This window comes from Aphelocoma coerulescens, chromosome 5, assembly GCF_041296385.1.
Source record: "Aphelocoma coerulescens isolate FSJ_1873_10779 chromosome 5, UR_Acoe_1.0, whole genome shotgun sequence".
Classification (NCBI taxonomy): Eukaryota; Metazoa; Chordata; class Aves; order Passeriformes; family Corvidae; genus Aphelocoma; species Aphelocoma coerulescens.
The window spans coordinates 1,026,738-1,041,488 of record NC_091019.1 but is presented as its reverse complement, the minus strand read 5'-3'; the positions used below and the strand labels follow the sequence as shown (position 1 = coordinate 1,041,488).

The 14,751-nt window shown below is 42.3% G+C and overlaps 3 protein-coding genes across 8 annotated transcripts in view; all 3 read right to left on the bottom strand.

Annotated features, from left to right (window-relative positions):
• Positions 1–14,751, bottom strand: part of LOC138111003 (semaphorin-3D-like) — a 31,587-nt gene that overhangs the window by 10,247 nt on the left and 6,589 nt on the right. For 3 of the 6 annotated variants that reach the window (XR_011151219.1, XM_069016157.1, XM_069016158.1), the window contains exon 2: positions 6,711–6,871. Coding sequence is in view for 2 of the 6 variants with exons in the window: in XM_069016157.1 (XP_068872258.1) it covers positions 6,711–6,871 (161 nt within the window). In the remaining 4 variants the exon portion in view is untranslated. Of the gene's footprint in view, positions 1–4,833; positions 5,031–6,710; positions 6,872–7,279; positions 7,381–14,751 lie in introns of those variants that run through there. The other 3 variants (XR_011151220.1, XR_011151221.1, XR_011151222.1) reach the window with 3 other exon arrangements.
• Positions 11,626–13,349, bottom strand: LOC138112078 (inositol 1,4,5-trisphosphate receptor-interacting protein-like 1). Its single transcript, XM_069018764.1, has one exon. The coding sequence runs from the start codon at positions 13,347–13,349 to the stop codon at positions 11,778–11,780; it is 1,572 nt and encodes a 523-aa protein (XP_068874865.1). The 3' UTR covers positions 11,626–11,777.
• Positions 13,372–14,594, bottom strand: LOC138110954 (uncharacterized). Its single transcript, XM_069016098.1, has 3 exons — positions 14,520–14,594; positions 13,469–14,123; positions 13,372–13,391 (listed from the first exon to the last, which is right to left on the bottom strand). The coding sequence occupies exons 1-3, from the start codon at positions 14,592–14,594 to the stop codon at positions 13,372–13,374; spliced, it is 750 nt and encodes a 249-aa protein (XP_068872199.1).

Below are 14,751 nucleotides of genomic sequence, written 5' to 3'. Positions count from 1 at the left end.
AGGGCTGAAGGTAGGTCCAGTCTGGTCTCCACTGCAACACAGAGAAGTTTAAGAAGAAAAGCTGATGAAAAGCGACCCGTGAAGAAAAGCTGATGAAAAGGAACAGATAGAGGAACGTAAGATCATGGATCTCCAAATACATTTGGCCACGGAGATTTGTCTGAGATCTGATCCTCAGTTTTCTTGTACATAAACTTTATGCCCAAGATCCCTGAATCACTTACAGGAAAGCCTCGAGGTCTTCAAGGGGTTTGGGAGATTTTTGGCCAAAGTTTAGTTATCCAATGAGGTAGACAAGATGTCCCTTTGTAGGCTTTTGAAAATGCCCACCTGTCCTTGCCAACTACACAGAAGAACTGGAGGAGTTAAAAACAGAGACATCTGCTTCAAGGCTTCAGAAGTGTTAATGGACTTGAGTTACCCTCAAATCTTCTACAGATTCGTTCATGGGAATCAGTGTTTGTCCTACAAGGCTGAAATCCCCCCTTCTATGATAATTGACCACAGACAATTATTATTTAAAAAATCAATTGTTTTACTCTCTAGTTACTCAACAGCCTCAGTATTTAGCATTATATAAGGCCACATTAGACAATGAAAAGTGAAGCTAAGTGATCTAACTTGGAAATCAATTTGCAATTATATATGGGGGAGTAAAAGTGATATTTATTAGCTTACCATATGAGAAATGAGAGATTCCCAGAAACTGTCAGTTCTAAATCGTAATAGATCAAGAAAATTGCATCATTTGATGAGTTGCATCATAAAAATTGCATAAAATAATGAGCTGATGTGCTGAGCAAAAAAGCATGAACTTCATTTTTTATTACAGGACATGCTGTGTAACAGTGCCACAAGCCTGGTTCCCTCAAACACTGGCACAAGCAACATTATACATGTGTACTGACTTTTCTGTAGGGGGTGAAATTAAATTGTACCATTATATTTTATTCCAATGTGTTACTTAGTTTCGCAATATGCCAAAAAAGTAAGACTGGAGGCTCCTGTAGTTTCTTTCAGATTTAAAATCATTTAGCTTGTAAATGGTTTGAAGCTTTGAAGTTGGTCTTTTTTTTTTTTTTTTTTTTTTCTATTTATATGCTTTATTCACAATGGTAACATCTTATTAACAAATTCTCTTTTATTCCCAAATTTCTCAATAAGTAAAAACCTCAAGGAATGGAAAAAAACCCCCAGATAGCCAGGCCTTATATATTAAAGGTGACAACAACATTGACTTGTAAAGTTACAATAATTTTGTGTTACAATCAGTACAAATTATATACTTAATATACTTTATAGTTGTATGTATCTGAAATGTCTGGAGAAATCTTAGAATAGCTAAGTGGAGTTACTGAATTTAAGGCAAGAATGCAACTAGTTGGAATATGTGAACTGTATACTTAAACAGGATTCTTTTCTTTTCTTAATCTTCGGTTTATTTTCCTTTTAAAATAACCATATCAAAATTCCAAAGGTCAGCTACTGTCATGATTTCTAGATTTTATCTTCTATTGCCCAATTAAAAGAAAAAAAACAACCTCACCATTAATTTTAAATCATTCTTCAAATATTTTCTTAAATTTAGGAATGGGAAAGAAATTAAATTCTCCTAATAAATGGAAGTTAATAAACTCTTTTCTATCAGAGAGAAAGAAAACCTCCCAGGAGTACAAAATTAAGCAGTACATAAGTGTAGGACAGATAAGGTATCACTTTAAAGGGTAGCTGGAAATTGATTTCTGATTAAAACAAAACATTTAAAACCACAGAGGTCTTTTCCAGATCAGGAGCAGTGAATTTCTAAAAGTAACATTTTCCCTTCCTCCAAATATGCATTTTACTATAAGAAAGGAATGAAAAAGGAAGTAATTTTTTTTAATACATTATTTATATATAAATAAATTGGTATGTGAATGCTATATATATATATGTATGTATATATATATAAAAATAATATCTGGATCCACCACTAAGAGCCAAATTTCAGCTGCCATCTGTCATGAATTAATAATACTGGTATTTTACTCATTTTTATGTATGCATCTTTCTCTATCAGATTTTGTTCCTAGCCTAACACTTAAGATTATAAATCTTCAGGAGAAGGGGTGCTCAAAGATAAAACAGTGAAATCTGATTACAAAAAAATGTGTGAAAGTACAGCTTTTTCAAGAATCACTTCTAATTAGGCTACTAAATCTAGGATGGTGCAGAACTTTACAAAATGAGTGAAAAATGCTATCTATTGTCACAATACAAAAGAGGAAGATCACAAGCTATCTAAACAATTTAGAAGCCCACTGGTCTTTTTTCATCTGTTTTTAAGGTTTCAGAACAAGTTTTTAGTTAGGGAAGAAATAATACAAGTTTCCAATGAAAACGGAGTGTGGCAGAGAAGACAACAGAACTTGGTAAACAGCCACTATCCCACTCTAATATTGTACTTTTCTTAAATAACCTAGCTGAATTACATTAAGGTGGTAGAGCTGCTCTTCATCAGGGCTCCATTTAAGTATTCACTACATTGTCACACGGAAACTGATTAGCTCAGCTGCCAAAAACAGGCATTAGTACAAGAAAAAAAAATGGTCTGATAAGTAAAGAACTTGAGGTACAAAGTTACTCGTGCAGTTCCCCAAGAAACAGTGTCAGAACTCATCCTATTTCATGCACCCTTCAGTAGCTTTGGTAAAAACCCAGAACTCTCCAACAACCCCTGCAGATGACACAAGGTTGGGAAGCATCACTAAAACAAAAGAAGTTAAATTATGCAGGAATAATCAAAGGGCTCTGAAGACCAGAATTATCAACAGCCAGAGGAAATGGGTATAAACTGCTAATAAATAAATATAAATAATAGATTGTAGATTTGAACAAAAATCAAATCTGAAACATCGGCGTAACAAGGATCTGTTCCACAGCAACAACATTCCTAAAGAAGTTGCATGAAGTATCCCAAAGGGCCGCTTACAACAGATGATGATTTGGGACCCTGAGCCAGTGCACGCTGGGACAGATGAAAACAACTTGTTCCAAAGCTGCTGTTGGGGATCTGACATGTTTATCTATTTGGCCCACATGGGGCTGTGTCTTCTAGCACCCACAGCTCCTGCAGGTTGGCAGCTTTTCAAAAGCTTGTCAGGCCTTGACAGCATTCCTATTCCTGCGGAGCTGGGCGGGTCGCGCTGCAGATCACACCGCGATGATCGCGCTGACGTGTAACCCCGCGGGCACTGTTAGCACAGCCACAGAAAGGGGCACCATTGCTTTGCAGCTATTTACCCACTGTTTACCCAGCTGACAACATTTTGTATTTCGTATTTATTTAGCGCAAGGAGTAAAATAGAAAAGGCTTTTGCAAACTCACAAGAAACTTCGAGGTACTGACGTCATGTTTCCAGCAGGATCCCAGAGGTTGGTGCTCCTATAGAATTTCTTTGCCAGCTTTCCAGCCTCTCATGCTATTAAACATCTCTCCGTTTTACACTGCACTTCTGGTGGTAATGGCACAGAGGCCTTCAGTAGAACTACTTTCCTTTGCTGACCATCTTTATTTTACTCACAGGAAGAAATCACAATTTTTCCAGTTTGCAAATAGCTTGCAGAATTTGTCAGGGACACTTCATAATGCCATTCCTGCAACAGGAGCTAATGGCTTCTGTACAGGAAAACTTCAGAGAAAATACATCCCTGTTACAGAAAGAAGATTATCCATTGCTATATTTTATATATTTATTGACTATAATCACTTTCGCTTTCTGCATTCATCTGTCATTCTGGAGGACTTGCTCATTACACTGTGGTACTTGCTGTTGTTTTATAATGAGGTTTACAAGCACTGGAAACCAGATAGATTTTTTTTCAAGCTGCCAGCTAAGGAAATTTTCAACCTATTACACAATACATTTCATAAAAACTACAATGATTTAAGAAATTCTGACTCCAGCAGAACTACTGATTTATTTCATCAGGAAAAATACACCAGGAAATAAAGCTATAACTTAATATATGGAAGTCAAATTAACTAATTTAGGTAAATTAATAGGTTTTAAAAAGGAAGTTATTAAATTATATATATGTATACATTAGAGAAGGGAGCAGGATACAATGCTTTGGATCCTTCTTTGCCAGAAATGTCTTAATATAGAGCATTAGACTCTAAAATATAATCTTGCCAAGTAATTATATCTACACATGAGAATAAATTGTTGGGGATCCTGACTTAGCTTTTGGAGGTATCAGTAGCTCCTAACAAAACAAATATCTGAAATTGAGAGCTTTATCAAAGTAAGAAGTTCATGTTCAGCTTTGTTTTAAAGAACGGAAACCCCAAACTATGCACAATCTTGCACTGCAGTCTCAAAGCTGTTATGCCTCTCTCGCCCCATCAGCGTGCTTTTAACACTCCTTCCACAAAGTCCACAAATGAACACATCATTTATCGGCAGAAACTTAATATTCTAATCAATTTCTACTCGTTTTAGTAGCTGTATGTAAGCAGATCATTTTTTCCAGATGACTCGTACTCCAGAGGAGTACAAAGGACACACTTCAGACCCTTGTAGTCCCAACATGTGTGGTTTCCCCACACTGGGAAGGCCTGGAAGTGAGCCGCCTGGCCCAGTGCCAACCCAGACCACGCTCAGTCTAAACACAGCACCGGCAAGTGCTACTTTCTGACACTTCACTGCTACTGTAGAGTATCCTTTAGCTTCCTCCTCAGGGGCTGAGATTTTATACACAGCTCCTCACGCAACTTCCTTCATCTCATCCCTTCCCTCCACTGCAAGATTCAACCAGCCAAGCACAGTGGAATTAAAGAGAAACACTCACGTGACATTGCCTTGTGTTACCTGGGCATTTAAGCAAGAAGATACATTTATAAAGTTGTTGAATGCCCATGGAGACCTGGGAAATCAGCACACCAGGACGTTCTGCAAGGCTTCTCAGTCAGTTCTACCCATTTAAATATATTTTGCCTCAGTGCTTTTTTGTGAAAAGTTAAATATTATCTGAATAGTTAAACTATTATTTTACTACTAAAAGAAGTATTTGAACCTGCACACATATTTAGTCCAGATACGCAAGTGGTTAGGAATTTTATTCCCTCCTTTCTGGTTACCACAGATACGTAAGCATGCATTCTCTATTCATCTTAAGAAATCCAAATTTTCTTTCCAATACAAAGTGAGTCTTTTCTCTACCACATCTATACCAAATGGCACTGTCGGACTGCACATTAGTGCTCCTGGCTCCATCTGTGTTCTGCTCCTCTTGGAAAGCACAAGGTCCGTAATGAACAGCGGTGGTTTGGCCAAAGGGAAAATGTCACCAGCTTGGACTGAGGGGTGGCTAACACAGAGTGCTGCCACCTCCAGAAAGGTCTGGGCTCAGAAAGCCCCACTGAACATAATGGGAGGTGACAGCACTCAGCATCTCTCAGGAGGCAAGCAGAAGCCCACAGAAACAGAAGTCTGCTTTTCACACAAACAAAATTTGTCTTCTACAGAAAGCCTACACCAAAAATCAATTTGTGGTCTGAAAATTTGCAGTTGTGAGTAGTGCTGTTATTAATGCAATATCCTGGGAGGGGTAGTGGATTTTGAATCAATTACTGAGATGACAGAAGCAAGGTAAGTGCTTGATAAAGCATGCCAGGAAGAAATTTCCTGAAATACCCAGAATCTGAGTTTTACAGAAACTGCCATGTGCAGCATTGCTGAAGTCCAGATAAGGAACAAGATATTCAGACTGGTACTGTATCTCTTCTATACAATGACAGCAAGCGTTGCTCTCAAACGTGAGGGCAAAATAGTCTCTTGTTCCACCTGTTCAGCTCCTGCCTGCAATCACATTAATTCAGGGTCAGTTACCTCTTCAGAGCTGGCAGCAGTACGTAGTAATTTAAAACCACCCTCTGGTGCCTAAAGAAAATACCAAACACAGCTGAAAATTCAGATTTTCTTCCTATCTGGGACAAGCAGGAAACCAGTTTTCATGTGTTCCTGTTGCAAGCATCTGGTTTCCACTCATAGCAGTCAACTGTGCTTACAAAAGCTCCAGTTCACCATGTCTGCTAGAAATATCGAAGGCTAAATTGTCATCTTATTATCTCAAGTTAACACACTGTCACCGGGCACAGGCAAGGGACTACAGCAGATCCCAGTGGAAGCTTTTCCTAAAACTAGTCATTCTAGATATTAACCAAAATGTTAAAATTGCCACTTATATTTTACTATGATTTAAACCATCCAAATTGCCTCTGCTCTGTTCAGTATTAGAGTAAAGTAATCCCAGGGATGCCAGGAAGCAATGAAAGAGCTGTCTTCAGTTATTTCCTTCCAAATGCTTTGAAATGAGGAGGGTAACCATGACCAGAGGAATTGAGAAGTGAACACTCTGAGCTGCATTTTTCCTGTCTGCTGATATTTTGATGCTATTTTCATGCACTGCAGGGCTCTTCCACACAGCTGATCTCTTGCAGGTCATCAGTCACAAAGGACATCAATCAGCACAAGAAACTCAATTGATTAAAGATAATCTGTATAACTACGGCAGGTGAGATGATCAAATCTTGGTAAATTTCATTGCACAACGAATCTGCAGTTACCCAGAGAAGAAAGAAAGAAAGAAAAACACAAAACCAACCAAACAAAAAGAATTTAACAAAATTTAACTTAGGAGATAAACTCCGTGGAAAAGGCACTGACCTTTTTTACATTTTTGTTTACATCAACCAAGTTGAGCAGGAAGATGTGGTCCTTTGCCCCGACTAGTAGCCGGCCCCTCTCCTCATCCGGCAGCAAGGTTCGAAAATCAAGCCCCTCTGTTGAGCCCAGGAATGGGATGCAGCTGTTTGAAAGCAGCAAGTCTGTGGGAAAACGAAGAAAATCTTTATCATCAAAATGTTTATATATGACTCATCAGTGTCTTTTATAAATACATGCAACCAGCATGGAGTGTACCAGGGAAATGAGTGCAGTCTTGGAGCATGTCTTTTCAGAGTTATAATACAATTCCTGTTAACTTCGGGTTCTCTGGGGTTTTTCTTACTTCCAAACTGGGCAATATTTACTTGCACAAAATATTTTTCTATATAAAATTTTCTTAACAAATTATCTGTATGGCATAAAGGAATGAGAAATTCAACAGAAATTAGAAACCAAGAAAGACATATCTTTGCAAGATGTGTGCTATATCTTTCCTTCATCCTAAGAAAACGAATTCTGTTTATATCACCATACTCATGGATACACATGATCAAGGATCAATACCTCACCGTATTTGGTGCTCCAGATATAAAGCAGCGAAGAAGGTCAATGCCAGCCAAGAATAATTAGGAGCAGGAAACAGTGGGTAGGAACATTTGAAGATCATCCAGTTCAACTCCCTCACTATGAGGAGGAACATCTTTCACTAGATCAGCTCGCTCAAAGTCCCACCTAACACAGCCTTGAACGCTTCCAGGGATGGGGCATCTGCAACTTCTCCGGGCAACCTGTATCAGTTTCTCACCATTCTCATCATAAAAAATGTCTTTCTTCTATCCAGTTTCTATCCACTCTCTTTTAGTTCAAAACTATTGCCCCTTGTCCTGTCCCTAAAGGCTTTGGTTAAAAAGTCCTTTTTTCCTTTTTTACATCTTTTTCACAAGCCCCTTTTATATATTGAAAAGTTGCAATAAGGTCTCCTCAGAGCTTTCTTTTCTCCAGGCTGAACAACCCCAAACCTCTCAGCTTGTCTTCATACGGAAGGTGTTACAGCCCTCTGATCATTTTCAGGGCTCTTCCTTCCAAGGTCCATGTCTTTCTTGAACTGGGTGCCCCAGAACTGCATGTAGGACTGTAGGTAATTAAGAAAAAAAAAAAAAAAATGCTCTATGAAACTAATGAAAGAACCTATACTGTTGCAAAAAAGCTAAAAAAGCTGTAAAATAAAAATTCTGTAGCATTTTGCCTAATGAATACTCTGTGGACGTAATTCTGGACGAGGACACAAACAACATATAGAAAAGAGCACAAGAATATTTAAGTCTTGTTGGGTAGTCATTACTTTGGGGAAAAGAAAATAAACATGTGAATCAGTTCTTCCACAAGCCAACTCTCCAAGCTAAACTATTTGGAAATCTTCAGACAGAAAGGCAAATCCTGTATTTAACGGGAAGATAAAATTAAGGGTATTTCCACCTTCCTGGCACTGGATGGACAATGTAGCATTCCTGCTAGAAAACCCAGACTTACCGCACAAGTTATTGGCATATCCTGATCATGATGAAAATTCGGGCCAGTGTTTTGGAGAAAAAAGTCCTGAATTAAATAAAGGGAAAAAAACCCCCACCCAAACATTTTTCTCCAAGGTCTTACACAAACCAAGTGACAGGCAAGAAAAGATTAAGTTCTAGTCCTGGCTAATGAACAGAACCATGGGAGAAAAATATTTTATCATTATTAATCTGACTACCTGGTATATAATTATGACAATTATTTTTTGGCTCAGTCACTTCTACTTAAGTTTGTGTACTTTTGTCTGGCTCAGTGCAGGATGTTGTTATGGTACAATCTGAAAACAAATTGTCATGCATTGCAGCTCCTATTCCCCTAGGTGAGATTTATTTGGCAGTACTTTGGGAAAAAATCTTGCTTCACACTGAAAAATTTTATCTGATGCTGAGCATTACATTACTATACACCAGCACTGTCCTTTCCCACATACCTTTCGTGAAGGCAAAGATGTCAGGATTTGTTTTCTAAACCAGTAACACTTTAAAAGATGTTTATTAATTGCCAGCAAGACCACTTTGGAAGCAGCTTATGGTTAACATGGTACTATAAAAACCTCAGTCCTCACCTGCAGAACACAAGTAACTAGCATACAGAATATGAGGAAAAATTCCTTCTCATCTGCAGTCACAGGAATTTGATCTAAGGATAAATTACATGCTTGTGCAAATGCTCTAAAGCACTTTCAGCACTTAAAGCCATGCAAAGCATGGGCCTCTGCAAGAGTGTCAATTGCAAAAATATGTGGATTTGATTCTTCTCCACATACATGAAGGATGATGACTGAGACTGCTGTCTACTTCCAGTTTCCTTATTTGAAAGGAATGATCTCTGAAGAGACCATCCCAAATGGACATTTGTCATCTGTTGTTTAACAGTTCTAGAATTTCTCAGTAAAAAAAAACCCACCTAGAACAGCTACAACAGTGAGGGAAAATGCTGCCTCATGACTGAAATGCCCAAGTGGGAATGAACCCTGCCTGATGCCTTGTACAATCATTTATTTCACTGCATCGTAAGGAAAACATCTGTAGAATATTCCAGATTGAAATGACAACACTGCACACTCCTTTCTTACTGGTGCAAATGACAACACAAGCTGCAAAGTGGTGAAGAATCACGTTTGGTACCTACTATTGAAAACAGCTTGGAAATAAGACTCTGAGCATGGCCACTGATAAGATTATAACTGTAATATGATCTAATAAAACTTTACCAGTAAATATTAACAGAGGGTTGATTAAATTTCAGCTAGATTAATAATTGTTCTCAGTCTATAAAACAACGCATTTTATTCTTACGCATTGAAATTTCCCTTCACAGCGAGACATATTTACTATCACCAAGGATATTGCACTGGAAAAATTTACTGTGAAAAGCACATTTCCCAATGATTCTCAAGCTTAGAGCAAGCTGTTGATTTGAATCACTGCATCTCTGCAGCCTGGCTAACACAGAACCAGCATTCTCACAAGGTACAGTAACAAAGTTACAGGGATGGTCTTTCATGAGTACGCGTTCAGCACTCAGTTTATGGTCTCTATTTGCTGTTTTCCTCAAAATTAAATACTTTTTTCCAGCCCGGTGATTAACTAAGTATCCAGCTAACTCCCCTTCTGGGTTAATATTTCACTGCTGACTGATAGAAGCTGGAATAGTGACTGGGTTTTATTCATTTCACACAGTATCTCGGTGGACTTGGCTCAAAACAGCATGATCATTGCTTACTTATAAAATCTCCAGCAGCAGAGCCACAGCAAAGAGACTTCAAAAGTAAAAATCTCATTCTGTTCTGATCATATGTATTTGCATTTATAAAACATATTTACACTTGTTAGCATCAAGTCACATGTGTGGTGACCATGTTGCCATTCCTCAACTCCAGCATGCTGTCACAATGCAGCAATGTAGAACCACTTGGTTCAGAATCAGAATGCCCTTTGTGACTAGGTACAGATTTTTTTTAGTGACAAGCCATGCCTAAATTAGCAGAAAGGGAACATCTCAGCCACTTTCAAAACAGTTACAGACAACTTTGAAGGACTCTGAAACTAAAGGCTGTATAACTTTCATATACAGGAAAGAACAAAGGTTGCATCACTTGCCTTTAGGGAGGAGCAAGTCCTTTCTCATGTTGGAGAATACACGTGAAGGTTTACATGGGCATTGTAGAAACTCAAGCAAATTTCTGGGATAAAGAAAAGTATTTCTAGCATGACTGCAGCAATTTATCCAATTCCTAAGGTATGCTGAGTTTAAAGTTGACCAGTTGACCCCAGATGTATTGGTAGGAAGGCAAAGAGAATAAATACTTCCGGACTACTACCAATCTCTACAATGTAGTGCAAGAAGTAAATGACATTTTGTTTAGCTGCATGTCACCATGGACAAAGCTGTGCATGTGAAGTGGCTCTCATTGATATACAATACTATTAGGCCTGGTGAAAAACGTAATATTCATAGAACAGCAGGGCCTCTCCAAAAGGATACAGACAACTGGGAATAGAGAAAACATGACTTTCTGTGTTCACAGTTTTGTGTTAAAACCTTGGTTATGAGAAGCCCAAAAAAGAGCTGTGTACTAAACCACATGTTTTGCAGTTAGGGACTTCTCTGTTCATCTTTCAGGACGGAATTGTTCCCCAGGAGGGTATTACAGTCATAAAAGTGACTGTGAAAAGAACACTTTTCCAAAGATTCCTAAAAAATTCAGGAGTACTCTGCTGTAGAATTTCAGGCATTTCAGGGCATTTTCACATCAACCTTCAAGCATCTCTATGGGTTTGCTCAAGAGAGAGCACACGCAACATATCCAACATCTCTGTTTGCAAAATGGCATTATTTCAGGCAGGTATATAGGAACGACGTTCTCTAAGATACAGAGGCTTAAATATAAAGAATGTCACGTTTCAGGCAATTTGAGACACTTCTCTCCTTTTATTAATTTTCCAAACATAGCTATCCAGATATTACTGAAAAGGAGACAATCTACTATAGTAGGGTAGCTCAATTTCCTAAACTAAGACCAACTTTGCAAAATAGTTGTACACTGATAATAATAAAGGACCTCTGGAAGCAATGCTAATAAAGAATTCCTATTATAAAAATTTGGACTACCTATTCTCCTATGGTAAAGTGAGCTACAGGTCACTGAACAACTACATCAAGTCCCTAACAGGCCAGTTTCATGTCTTTGAGGTGTGCCAAGCAACCTCTCTCAGTCCGTAGTCTTCTGTAAGGATGTGCAGGTGGAGCCAGTTTCTGCCTCGTAGACGTAGGAACATCACAACAGCACCGTGGTAAACTGGAAGGTGAAGGGCAGGGCAGTGCAGAGATGTGTGTCTGCACAGTGAATCCGTGTGCCGCAGCATCTTCCATCCACGGGAGCAGGAAAGCAGCTTCAGGATTGCCAGTGAAAAAAGGAAGAATTATGCAGTGCTCACGTGGCTGCCATCGGGTGTGAGCCCCCCCAGCACAGCTCTGTGCAGGGAATTCCTCTCAGTGGCCGGAGAGCAGCATCCAGAGGCGAAATCGCAGCTGACCGTAAGCTCGCATCGCCTCTGCGTGGGCGGCCGGATCTTGGGCCAGGTGCTCAAAGAGGTTGAGCGGCTCGACCGCTCGCATTGCCGGCGGCAAGCTGATCTCTGCAGGAAGCCTCTGGTTGCCTAGGACAAAGTGCTCCAGGCGTTTCAACTGCAGGCAGCGGCGCAGGTATGCCATGATGTCCCACAGCCGCCGTGCAAATTCCCTCCTGCGCCACTGGGACAGCGGTACGGTGGTCAGCACGTGCATGACCACAGTCTTCCAGGTCGAGCTGGAAAAACCTGTGCCCCTCAGGATGCAGGTGAAGAGCTGCAGGCATTTCAGGTGCAAGCTCTCACACGGCACCTGCCTGGCGACGTGCTGGAAGAATTTTGCCTCTGCCACAGCGTACGTCTCAGGCCACGCTGTGCTTGCGATGGAGTCGGCCTCGGCGGGCTGGCTGCTCACAAAGATGCTGGAGCCGCCTGTCTGGGCCTCTGTGGGCTGGCTGACCGCAAAGATGTCGGAGTCCCCGTGGCGCACCCCAAACAACATCTCCACCACCAGGCTCTTCTTGCCTTTGCTCAGCCGGAATTGGCAGGACCGGCTGCAGGGCTGAAACACCAAGTGCCATGAGTACGACTGAGGCAAATGCAGCCACGAGCATCTCACCAGCTGGTAGAACCAGTGGGAGGTTTTCTCCACGTCCAGGTAGGAGCCGGTGCAGAGTGTCTCTAGGAGGCTGGGCTTCTGCTTCTGCCGCAGCTCCTCCTGCGAGTGGTGCAGGAAGCACAACAGCTTCTCGCCCAGCTGCTCCCTCTCGCACGTGCACACCAGCTCCACACGGACGCAGAAGGTCCTTGCTGCCATCTGCCCTCCACTGTTCAGCTCCAGGTGGAAAGCGTGTCCCGGTGGGGGATTCAGTGGGACCAGCACGCGGTACACCCCATCCTGCTCACGGGGACTCCAACCCTCAAAGGCACTGCCCACCCCGATGGCTTCTTGAGGCACCGGGTAGAAACTATTGCTCACGCTGTCAATAAAGACACGCGTGAAGCTCTCCATCAGCTCAGCTGCCACTGAGCGACCTTTCTCCACGTCCTCGACGGGACACTGTATGCGATCCACTAAAAGGATCCCTCGCTTATTCCCAGCATCACGGGCGTCTTCTTCCTCTTCAATTCCACCACGGCTGCCTTTGCCCTTGCCAGCATAGCCTTCTTTTTCACTGGCAGCCACATGACCTTGTTCTCCTTCTTTTGCATCTTCATTCTTCTCTCCATTCGCATTTGCATCACCCTGTTTCTCATCTCTGTTTGCAACACTGGTCTCTTCATTTCCAAGGTGAGTGGTTTTTTCTTCAGTTGCAGCAAACCCACTGTGGTCTATTGCCTTCCCACCATCACTGGTGTCTTCCTGCCCAATCCAATCACTGCTTTGTTGTTCACTGGCATCACTGCTTCCCTGCACCTTCACATCTGCTTTTTCTTCCTTTCCATCTACCTCGTATACTCCTTTATTTACATCATCACTGTTGCCTGCCTTCATATACGCATCATTGGTTTTTTCTTCATTTCCATCTCCGTCTTCCTTTCCAGCATCCTTGTCTGGCTCCACCTTCACATCCTTGTTTTCTCCTTCATTTACTTCATCTAGGTCTTCCACACCTCCAGTAACATTGCCAGGTTCTTCTTCATTTCCTTCGGCAGTATTGTCTCCTGGCATATTCCCATCACTCCAGCCTTCATCTTTCTTTGCATCATGGCCATCGTCACTTTTAACATCACTGTCTTTCTTCAACTTCACATCTTCATCTCGTTCATTGGCATCATCATCGTCTCCTTCATTTGCAGCCACAGGACTGCCTTCTTCATTTCCACTGCCGCTGTCATCTGCCTCCACAGTCACATCTATGGTTTCTCCATCTCCCTTGGAATCCAAACTGTCTTCTTCCTTTTCTTTTTCCTTCTCCTCTCCCAAGATCTTGCAGGAGCTCTGGTCCTTGCCGCTGCTGTTGGTTTCGCTGGCTTCAGGACTCCTCCTGCAGCTAAACCACAGGCCCAAGAGGAGCAGGAGTCCAGCAAGAGCCCAGAATGGCCACTGCTGCAGGGCACCAAAGAGCAGGGCTCCCCAGCCCTCGTCCTGCTGCTCCGGGGGCCCTTGCTCCAGCTCCTGCAGCAGCCGAGCCATCTCGCGGTCAAGCAGCTCCTCACGCTCCTGCATTCGCCGGTGCGTGGCCTCATCCAGCCCATCCCCAGCTGGCTGGGGGTACTGGATCAGGCTTTGCACGAGCACGAAGAGCAATGACAACAAAGCCATGGTCTGCAAGAGGACACACAGAAGGGGTTCAGTAGGGCCAGCATGGAGGCAGCCAGTGGGGGGCAGGAGCCACAGGGACGTGGCAGCAGGAAGGAGAGGGCCCCCGGCAGCTGGCAGGAGGCAAGGCCTGCACCGCTGCCCCAGCAAGCACCGAGCCTGAGCAAGGCACTCCCACCAGGGGCTGGGCCCTGGATGCAGGGACAGAACACACGCCCCCGGTGCCGGCGCTTCTGCCCCAGCCCTCCCCCAGCCCTGCCTCCCCACCGCCTGTGTGCACTCACCGCTTGCCCAGGCTCTACTGGGGCAGCGGCAACCCATGGGGCCTTTAATAGCTGCCCCCATTGTGACACGGCCCCTGTGCTGTCACAGGCCCCAGAGCGCATCACAGGCCAGCCCCACCCGCCATCTCCAGCCCGGGAACTCATCATGGCCCTGGGCACCCAAAGCCTCAAGAGACACAAAGTGCAGACCCATCAGTCGTGAACCTGGGAACCCCAGAGCTTCCCTGTACAAAGCAGGCACAAGCGCCCTCCCACACAAACCCTTGTCAAATATAAATATGGGTGACATGATCCATGGATGCTCTTGGTATATAGGTGTAAGCTTTTATTTAATCTTGGAGGGGGACATT

Excerpts from the sequence above, each read along its gene's own strand:
- LOC138110954 (XM_069016098.1), bottom strand. The coding sequence starts at position 14,594 with ATGGGTCTGCACTTTGTGTCTCTTGAGGCTTTGGGTGCCCAGGGCCAT. Across the intron at positions 14,124-14,519 it reads TCCCGGGCTGGAGATGGCGG|ACCATGGCTTTGTTGTCATT; the intron begins GTGGGGCTGGCC and ends GTCCTCTTGCAG. Across the intron at positions 13,392-13,468 it reads ACCTGGCAATGTTACTGGAG|GAAGACGGAGATGGAAATGA; the intron begins GTGTGGAAGACC and ends GATGCTGGAAAG.
- LOC138112078 (XM_069018764.1), bottom strand. The coding sequence starts at position 13,349 with ATGAAGGCAGGCAACAGTGATGATGTAAATAAAGGAGTATACGAGGTA.